This window comes from Staurois parvus, unplaced genomic scaffold, assembly GCF_062004578.1.
Source record: "Staurois parvus isolate SC_StPar_1 unplaced genomic scaffold, SC_StPar_1.0 ptg000391l, whole genome shotgun sequence".
NCBI classification, from domain to species: domain Eukaryota; kingdom Metazoa; phylum Chordata; class Amphibia; order Anura; family Ranidae; genus Staurois; species Staurois parvus.
The window spans coordinates 1,909,318-1,920,083 of record NW_028318187.1 but is presented as its reverse complement, the minus strand read 5'-3'; the positions used below and the strand labels follow the sequence as shown (position 1 = coordinate 1,920,083).

Here is a 10,766-nt window from a genome sequence, read left to right as displayed (position 1 = left end):
TGGCCCTGCAGTTTGGCCAGCAGATCACTGTGAACGGGTCATTAAACTAATATGTCAGTTATGGGTGGACATTAGAGACATAAATCACCCAATAGTGTCTCCTTGGGACTTCAGAGGAATGATCTCTGTAGGGTGGGCTCCGGGTTCTCTGTGGCTGTACTCCAGAGTATAATTTCTCCAATTTTACTCACATCTTCAACAAACCAGCATCAGCCCAAAACTAATATGAAATGAGGCCCTCTGTTTCCTCTTGTACCAAACTGTATTGTAACTGTAATGTCTACCTTCATTTTGTAAAGCGCAAACTGTTGGCGCTATATAAATCCTGTATAATAATAATTAAATACTAATTTAGATAAAATACTAATGTGCACGGAGAAGCTGTAGTTACAAGCCCAGGTTACTTAAAGTGTCATTATGCCCACATTATAAAAAGATGACCAATAAATACAAGCTGTTCACACTCACTCAGTCACTAAGGGATTTGTTTCTATATTGTGCAAAAAACCTGGTTGATCCTGCTGTTCACTGTTCCCACTGCAGCTGGAGATTCTGCAGAGGAGCTTTGGCAGCTCTGCACATGCTCAGTTTTCAGTGAGTTTTTATGCTATTCTTTTCTTCCCTGGTCACATCTGAGCAGCCCATGTGACTATAGTCACACATGTGGGTATATACACAAAGGTAAAGGACAGCCTTCTCCCTCCCTTTGCCTCCATGCTAACATCTTGATTGATGGAGGCTTCAGCTCCCTATTATTCTAAGTGACAGGCTGGAGGGGCGTGACACAGCATGTAACTGGCAGAAATCCGCCCACACCATGTAATTGCTGAAAAATAATAAAGCTTTAAATTGTCAAATATATATTTGACAATTTAAAACAGTTTGAGATTATTTTTACTTTTTATTTTTTTTTTCTGTATCCCAAATGCTGTTTTTTTTTGAGCATGTGACCAGCAGCAGATGACTAGAAGCTCCTCCTGCTTATGTTACCCTGCAGACAGTCTGGGATAGAGCTGAGTCACGTGACAGCTGTATAGTGATCAGGAAAAGGTATTTAGATGTTATTTTTTAATGAAACTACACTAATTACAGAGCCATTATCCACATGCTGAACTAAAAGGGATAATGTAAATGATATAGTGAGTGTTTAGTATTACTTTAAAGCCATAATATGTTTTGGGTGTTGTGGGCAACACCTCTTTTTCCTGTGGATCAGATTTTTATAACAAAACAAGCATCTTTTATATTCTATCATAGCACATCAAACCGTGCTGATATCCAGCTTACCAAGAACTATAAAAGTACAAGCGTTAATTCCAGTCTCACAATAGGAAAAAAAACAGTTTATTGGATGCTCCTGGGATAGTAGGGTTACATACATTGTTAATGGGATACAACAGAGAAGATTGTTGGGTATTATATAAAACTTATGAACACTGAAAGAATATTAAGCCTCCTTTTCAATTCAAAGTAATGGCATTAGAGTTATATCTGTAGATTGACCAAGACTATGGTAAAGCCACATATGTTTTGATGAAAATGGATTTTTACACGGAGAAGAATGATCGGTTTATTAAGTCTTCAAGCTGATATTGGCAGATGGCTGGAAGCACATTAGCTGTAAGTGCATACTACTCTTAAATTCATTTAACAGATCCTCCAGTAACCTGTGAAAGAGAGACATATATTTAATATAAATCAACTGAAAACAATTGCAACAAGATAATTCAAGGGCAATACAATACTAAAGCACAGATGTGACTCAATGGCTCATTTGACTGTGACAGTGTGAGGCCCTACCATGGTGTGAGATTAGGAAAGGGGTGCAAGGACGACACAGGATTCTTACACTTGCAGTTTGAGAAACTCCAACATGTGTATTGTGAGAAAAGAAAGCTGCGCTTTAGGTTTTCCTCGGGTTTTGTAATCTTGGATCGAGTTTGTATGTTCTAAAGCAGGGTCAGCAACCCGTTGATCATGATTAACCAGTTGACTGCCAGCAGCCGACAGATCACAAACACAGCTTTGCCGATCCTATCACCCAGCCTCCGCTGCTCTCATCTAAATAGCGGGAGCTAGAACTCTACTGGATGAAGGGCGGGAGAAGGCAGTGGCTATGCCAGGTAGGTGCACACCCTAGCAGCCTCCTCGAACATCTCGCGGAAGGTACTCACAGTCTGTAGTCCGAGTCTCCTACTTGCCATGATGACTGCAGGCAGACCTAACTCCTGATGGGAGAGCTGCTCCTGCACTCCACCCCCCCTTCCCCGCCTCCTACTGATTACTCACTAACAAGGCTTCTCCAACCTGCAGATGTCAGGAGACATACACAGCAGTCAGATGCAGGCTGGATAGTGGATAATGTCTTCCCAGTGCTTCGGCCATCACTGGGAGGAAGGAATCTATGGCGTTATTTGCTGCTTAGCCAATCAGGCTGTGTCCATGCTGCAACCCCCCCCCCCCCCCCCCTTCCTCTCTTGGCACATTTTGACTTCAGGCAGTGCCAAAGAAGGAAGAAGTCAAAGTGACTCCCCAATTCCTCCAAATCCCTCGTGAGTTTTGTGTCCTTTACGTTTTCTTCAAGGAGAGGGACAAAACAACTTCTGCAGCAACATGGACAGTGATAGATTTGTTGTCTTAGAGCAAGTAGTAGAATGAGAGGGGAACAGGCAAGGGAAGGGAAAACATTTTCTCCCAAGCTAATTATGACACCAGGTCTGACACCAGGTCCTCAGTGTCAGAGGGATAGAACACAGACTTCAGGCATTCCTTTCTACCTGCTGAAATCCTGTTTCTTACAGAGACTCTCTAACAGGGAGAAAAGAATACTGAATCACTGTGTGTTCTGTCCCTTTCCTCCCTCCGCTTGATCAATCTTTAACCCTTACGACTCATTCACACTAGCTTTGCTCTCTGAAGAGAAATCCACATTTGGATCACTCTTCAGGCAGCATTAGACAGGTGGTGAGGAGGTATTGTATCACCTCCTCTCCATCTGATTTAACCCCTTGAACCACACACTAGTGTGCCACAACTGTGTGCATTGTTCATTGTTTCAGAGGACACTGCTATGGGGGGCGGTACAAACACTACTGCAAGGAATGGGGCTGAAGACACTGCTATGGGGGGCAGTGGTGTATTTAGGTTTCATGCTGCCCTAGGCAACTCAAAAGTTGGCTCCCCCCATTGACCAACAACACCCCAGCCCCCTCACCCGAGAAAGCCTTCCACTACCACTATTGGCAACCCCCCCCCGGTAACAGATAAAACACTCACCTTCACAGCTCCGGACATCCCCGGGAACAAAATTCAGGCTCTGCATACACCTTCAGCCTTGCTCAGATACCACCTGGTGCCCATGCTGTGTTTTTCCCTTCTGCCTTTCTGTGCCACCCTGAAAAATGCTGCTGCCCCCCTGAAAAATGCCCCCTGAAAAATGCCTTGTTTGCCTTGTGGTAAATACACCCTTGATGGGGGGGGGGGGGGCAGATGACACTACAGTGGGGGGATGGGGAGCAGAGAACACTTCTTTGGAGGGGAAGCGGACACTACTATGGCGGAGGGGGTGGGGAAGGGCAGAGGACAGTACTCTTGGGAAGGGGGGGGAAAGGGAGCACTGCATTGGGGGAGCAGAGGACACTACTGTGAGGGGTTACAGACACTACTGTGGGGAGGGTGGCAGAGGACACTACCGTGTGTGTGTTTGTGTGGAGATTACATTACTGGGGGGGTGATGTGTGTGTGTGGAGATTACATTACTGGGGGGGTGATGTGTGTGTGTGGAGATTACATTACTGGGGGGGGGTGATGTGTGTGTGTGGAGATTACATTACTGGGGGGGGTGATGTGTGGGGGGGGGGAGATTACATTACTGGGGGGGTGATGTGAAGGTGGGCAGAGAACACTACTGTGAGGGGGCAGAGGATACTAATGTTTGGGGGGGGGGGGGGGTGTTGGTGTGAAGGGGGGCAGAGGATACTGTTGTGAGGGGAGAGGAGACATATGAAGGGGGACGGAGGACACTAAGGTGACGCACTATGTGTTATTTATGCTGTCTTTTTATTGAGGACTTGAAAGTTATTTTTTAGACAAGGGTGCCGCCCCTCGGGGGATCTTTGATTCCCTAATGTTGTCTAGGTATATCTCAACCTCTAAAAGGCTACCTACCCGTGTTCTAAAGTGTCTTGGGTGGAACAGAACCTTCAATACTATGTCCTGTAGCCTGTGAATACACAGGTGAGGTGAGTTGTTATTAGCCTGGTCTGATGAAAGCTCAGAGCAGTTGCTGCCATTCGGACACACAGCGGTGTGCTCCAGCCAGGAGATGTGACTTCTTGGGAGAGGAGACCCCATGTTGGGGGGGGTTTGACCAGAGTCAGGACAGCTACGTGGGTCCATAGACATTAGAAAAGCTGAGACTAGCAAGGGCTGCTGGAGGGAGTCTGAGTTCTCAAGAAGTGTGTGAGAACCTGGGGAGTTGGGAGAACCCTATCAGGGGGCCAAGATTGGGTCCGTACAGCATGGTGCTGTGACAAGTGAGCATGAAGAACTGCATCAATTTGTGTTTTTAACCCCTACTTACCACTGCCTCCTGACCCTTTGGTAGGATCAAAATGCAGGGAGGAGGATATTCCAGTCATGTGACCTCTGTGATTGGCTGTCACAGGATCGGAAAGCTCTGATTGCAAATATGCATGGGGAGCTTTCTGACATATGTTGGTTACTGTGCTGGGAGCACGCTCTCAGCACAGCAAAGTGTACATAGAATTGCATATACAAGGCTACTTGGTGTTAAAGCCCAGAGGGTACGAGGCCACATACAGTATATGCGTATGGCTGGTGGGAAGAGGTTAAGATTTGCATGGATTTCAGCTGTGAGTGTCAAAAATGCTGTGCATGGGGGTTTGCCATACATAAGCAGAATCTGATGGTTTTTCAGCATGTAGTATAAGTAAAATGTTTGCAGTGAATGTATGAGTAATTAAAGATGACTGCAATAAAATTATTTCATATATTGAAATGTGGCCTACAAGTGGACATTTTCAGAATCTTCATTATAGTAATACAATTATTAACATTATTGTGTTTATTGCGTGCTTTATAAAACAATATATACTGTACATACTTTAACATTTTACAAAAAGGAAATCAGCTTGAACAGGGAATAAATACCTATATGTGCAAGGGATCACCTGTACCAAGTTTTATTATTCTTTATTTTATATCTCAACCACCCACACATGCACAGTCCACTCTCTCTTGCAGCTCACCAATCTGCAAGAGTGATAGAGAGTGGAATGTGTTCGTGTGGGTAGAGGACAAGGCCAGAAATGCTAATTCTCAAGATTCAAGGGCCACATATCTAGTGCTGCAGGACAGAGTAAGGATGGACAATATTATCAGCATCTGAAAAAGTAATTTGCAAAACGGTGTGCAGCATTTTAAATGTATTAAGGACACTGTAACACATAAGGATGCTTTAGGGAAAGGATAAAAAGTGAACTACCCCTTTAGAGTGGAACTCTGGGCAAAAGAAAAATATATATATATTTATGATGCAGTCTGTCATTGGCATTAACACAGCAGTTTTCTTTTTTCTGAGTTTCCCAGCTTTATCAACTTTTGATTCTGCCGGTAGATCTATTATTTTTTCAGTTCCTGTAATAGGGTAACAACACTGTTCATTCTGCATTTATTTTTACACTAGTGTTGTTACCCTGCTAGACTTTGATGGACATGTCTTTTAAATGCACAAAAAGTAAAAAAACTAAAGCTCAACAGCATATGCTCTGCCAAGGAGGAACTGTAACAATAGGGATTACATCATATCCTCTCCTCTCTCTACAGTAAAAGGAAACTACAGTTCCCATCAACCACAGGGAATTGTAGTGAATGTGGGCGGGTACACTAGGCCTGTACATGCTGAATGTGTCCAAGAGTCTCGGTCCAGCCACCACTGCAAGTGGGGCTGAATTACACCACTGCTTCCTGGAAAAAGAACTACAGAAGAGATGTGCTAAGACTAATGGCTTGGGGGAATAGGAGGCATAGCAGACACTGGTCTTACAAACAGGAAACCAAAGAGAATTAACAGTTTGATTTGAAAATGAATAGGCTATATCAGAGCAACTACTGAGTGAACCGGAAGATGAATGACATGTTCAGTGAAGGCAGGAAATCAGCAACAAAGACATGTAAAGAAGTTTTCGCCTGGAGTTCTGCATTAAGTACCTCTGGTAGTATTTTGAGGTTTTTCCTCAACCCTCTAACTGCCACATTGGCTTGACAACCTGGTCTGTTATCGGAAGTGGAAGAATATTAGATCTACTAACAGCATGTATTGGAGGCCTTGAAGGGCTCTTGTAATGCTTCCATCAGGAGCGGTGTTATTGAGGATAAAAGTACAACAGTAAGAGCCAAACATTTTACAATGTACAGGTAATAAAGCTATGTAATGGGGAGACTCTGAAAAACAGAAACTTCTGTTAATGCTAGTGACAGATTAACAGTCAATCAAATGCTGCACCGAGGGAGCGGGGGGGGGGGGGGGAGCCGCCGGCCGGACAGGCCGGTTCATAAGCGAGCTTGCACAGGTGCCCCCACAAAAAGCAGCTTTCCATGGGGGCACCCACCAAAGAGCAGGGGCCAGGAGTGCTGGCGGGGGACCACAGAAGGGGAGGTTAGGGGCTGCTCTGTGCAAAGCCATTGCACAGAACAGGTAAGTATGACATGATATTGTTATTTTAATAAAAAAAAAAAACTGAAGTTTTAATGTCCCTTTAAATCGTATACCACGGGGGAGTGTGTTCTCACTGGACACCAGTCTATGCATCTCATTCAATTTGCACAATCTAGGTGTAATGATTCCACCCAGTCTCTGATACAAATGCGTGTATTCAATCCTTTTTAAAGTCCTGGAAAGTTTACAGTACCATACAGTGATTTAAACTTTCCACAAAAACCTGGCTGCACAGAATATGGTTGAGTTATTAATAATAACTGCTTATGCCATACTGCTTATGCCAAGGCAAAAGCATCTCTGTTTGGTCTCTATGTACAGCAGAACCAAAGTATTGGATTCATAATTCATAGTTGGACACAGTTGAGTGTTAGAAGATTTTGATCATCAAAATCCTACTTGTGTTAATTGGGTAAGATGTAACGACCAGCTAACTTTAATCCCATTGGATAGTCTGGGTGGGTGGTAACTTCACTTCGATCTTACTGCTATAAAGCAGAGGTCCACAATCAAATCTACATCATGTCTGAGGGATCTCATCTATGTTGACTGGGGTATGATCTGGGTATTCCCCAAATTCAGGAAAAATACATCTTCTGTAAGTTTGTCCATCGCTTTTATTATTTACAGTGGGGATCGAAAGTTTGGGCACCCCAGCTAAAAATTTGTATTAATGTGCATAAAGAAGCCAAGGAAAGATGGAAAAATCTCCAAAAGGCATCAAATTACAGATTAGACATTTTTATAATATGTCAACAAAAGTTAGATTTTATTTCCATCATTTACACTTTCAAAATAACAGAAAACAAAAAAATGGCGTCTGCAAAAGTTTGGGCACCCTGCAGAGTTAATATCTTGTACTGCCCCCTTTGGCAAGTATCACAGCTTGAAAACGCTTTTTGTAGCCAGCCAAGAGTCTTTCAATTCTTGTTTGAGGTATCTTTGCCCATTCTTCCTTACAAAAGTCTTCCAGTTCTTTGAGATTTCTGGGCTGTCTGTCACGCACTGCTCTTTTAAGGTCTATCCATAGACTTTCAATTATGTTGAGGTCAGGAGATTGTGAAGGCCATGGCAAAACCTTCAGTTTACGTCTCTTGATGTAATCCCCCTGTGGATTTCAAGGTGTGTTTTAGGATCATTACCCATTTGTAGAAGCCATCCTCTCTTTAACTTCAGCTTTTTCACAGATGGAAATGTAAATGATGGAAATAAAATCTAACTTTTGTTGACATATTATAAGAATGTCTCATCTGTAATTTGATGCCTTTTGGAGATTTTTCCATCTTTCCTTGGCTTCTTTATGCACATTAATACAAATTTTTAGCTGGGGTGCCCAAACTTTCGATCCCCACTGTACTTAAAACTGTTTTAATAACTCTTCACTTGCTGAGCACCTCTGGTCTAATGACATTAAATACAAAATAAACAAACTGATTTCCGATTGCTTTAAAGAATGCATAAATCTAAAAGGAACTGTGATTGGGTGTTTGCACTAAATATATTCTGATAACATTGCCTGGTTTAACTAACCTGTACGTTCTATTGAAGGCAGTGTGAGTGGCTATAGTGCCAGACTGTTTCGGTGTAGAGTGTACTTACTGGAGGTGTCGGGAGCAGGGTATCTCATGAGCCTATAAACTGACTGTGGTGGAAGCTTAGGAATTAGTGTGTGTGCTGCTTTCAGTTCTTTGCTGTGTTTGGACAGGGAAATTTTTGGGTGATAATTTTCAGCTTGCTGAACCCATGGACCCATGATGGACCCATGATGGACGGCAATACTTTGTGCATTGCCTGGCCTACCTTATCCTGTACCTCCTTTTGCAACACTCATACATACACAGAATTTCTGACACTAAAAATCAACAGTTTGTATTTCCCAATATGGAAATCTAAATCATTATCACAACCAAAATATCTTAGTTTAATTCTTCTATTTTAATAGAACAAAGGAAGTATGATCTTCTAAAAGAGTTAGTGGGCCAGCTGTCTCTAGGTTCAATGCTGGGAGTCACTGATCCTGAAGAAGTATGCAACCATCAAACACAGAACACCTGACATGCATGTCAATTCTTTATTTGTGACTGCAAAAGTATTGAAGACAATTGATTGGCAATATATCATGTCATTTTCATAGCAACAAATGTACAAAGAGCAGACACAGGTAAAAAGGGGCTCCTATCATTAAGTAGCAAATCTGAATTGAAAACAAAGGCAAAGAGTAGTCATGTTTGAATGTGAACTTGTCGAAGCACATCAATCCTAAAGCAGAATATTAAGCTTTGATGGAGGAACTTGAAAAAAAGGATACATCAATGCTTCATTGACTGCTAGCGTGGTTTCTAATTAGCGGAAGTGAAGATAATGTGGGTCAGTAAACCAGTTAGAGAAGTCACTTATGACAGGTCCATACAATGACCACTGTAAGATGTATATACTAGACATTTTGCATGAAGATCTCAGCCATGTTCCCTCTACTACTGGGTGCTGGTGTGTCAGAAAGTGTTTCTATACCTAACACATATGCCAGGCTTAAATGAATAAGCGTAAGCTAATGCAAGGTTTTTAAGGAAGTGTATTCTCAGCTGCTGGAAATTACTCACTTCTTGTCATTGCCACTGGAAAGTTGTGGAAGAGCTTCCAGTGCTTGTTTGAAACTGGATCTGTGTAACAAGCAGAAAAAAAGCTAGATTATGCATTTTAAAATATAGTACACATCAATAAGCCTGCACTCCTCAGTTGCTTGCTAGTGATGATGGGAAAAGCTGATCAGCCAAGAAATATGATATGCTGACAGACCTTCTTGAATCGATGTGCAGCTTAACAAATCTATGTCCTTGTTATGAAGCTGCAGTTCCCCTATGTCATTCTGCGCACAGCGAGCCTCACTTTTAAATACAATTTCAGAGGGCACACAGAGCTACCACAGAATTTACATAATTTACATAAAGCAGCTCATAAATATAAAGGACAACTTTCAACTCCAAAGAGAACAGTGCTTCTTGGTTCCCTTTACTTATTATTATTATTACTATTATACAGTATTTATAAAGCGCCAATAGTTCGCTCAGCGCTGTACATTACAAAGGGGGACAGAAATGTGACAGAACAATACCAATACAATGCAGAACATGAGGGGATCGAGGGCCCTGCTCTTTGGAGCTTACAATCTAGGAGGGAGGGGATGGTGGCACAGGAGGAGATAGCTGTGGGGGATGGAGTGGTAGGAAGAGTGGAGGAGGTCGGCAAGTTAGCAGGGGGTGGGGTAGGCTTCCCTGAAGAGATGGGTTTTCAGGGTGCGCCTAAAGGAGAAGAGAGTAGGTGACACCCTGGAGAAGTCCTGCAGGCGGGCATGTGAGGAGGAGACCAGGGAACTAGAGAGAAGGAGGCCTTGTGAGGAGCGGAGTGTGCGTGCTGGGCGGTACTTGGATATTAGGTCGGTGATGTAGTTCGGGGCAGTATGGTGGACAGCTTTGTACGTCAGTGTTAGGATTTTGAATTTGATCCGTTGCGCAATCGGAAGCCAGTGGAGGGATTGGCAGAGGGGGGTGGCGGAAACGGAGCGGTTGAAAAGGTGAATGAGTCTGGCAGCCGTATTCAGGATTGACTGAAGCGGGGATAGCCAGCGGCGAGGCAGGCCAGTGAGGAGGGAGTTGCAGTAGTCGAGTCGTGATATGAGGGAGTGGATGAGCTGTTTAGTGGTTTCTGGGGTCAGGAATGTGCGGATTTTGGCGATGTTGCGGAGGTGGAGTCTGCATGAGTTGGTTAAAGATTGGACTTGGGGCTGACACAGGGACACATACTTACTTGCTGTCATTTGTCAGATAAATAGCTACTGCATCTCTCAGCGAGCAAATTTCAAGGCGTGCCTGATGAGAACAATTTGTTAAATACTGAATAATAACAAATGTTAAGTTACACTTTTTCCAATAACATTTCTATTTTAGCATTTTAAGCATGTGGTTGGCGATTGCGGCTTGGTAATCAATTCCACAGCACCAAGGTATGTCCCCTTTAGGCATCACTGGAG

At 43.2% G+C, this 10,766-nt stretch overlaps 1 protein-coding gene across 3 annotated transcripts in view; it reads right to left on the bottom strand.

The window, feature by feature from the left end:
- Positions 1-1,322: 1,322 nt before the first annotated feature.
- The window catches only part of EXOC2 (exocyst complex component 2), a 262,822-nt gene continuing 253,378 nt past the window's right edge, over positions 1,323-10,766 (bottom strand). For all 3 annotated transcript variants that reach the window (XM_089686128.1, XM_089686129.1, XM_089686130.1), the window contains 3 exons: positions 10,544-10,605; positions 9,340-9,399; positions 1,323-1,667 (listed from right to left, as the gene is read on the bottom strand). In XM_089686128.1, coding sequence (XP_089542254.1) covers positions 1,574-1,667; positions 9,340-9,399; positions 10,544-10,605 — 216 coding nt within the window. In that variant the 3' untranslated portion in view covers positions 1,323-1,573. The remainder of the gene's footprint in view (positions 1,668-9,339; positions 9,400-10,543; positions 10,606-10,766) is intronic.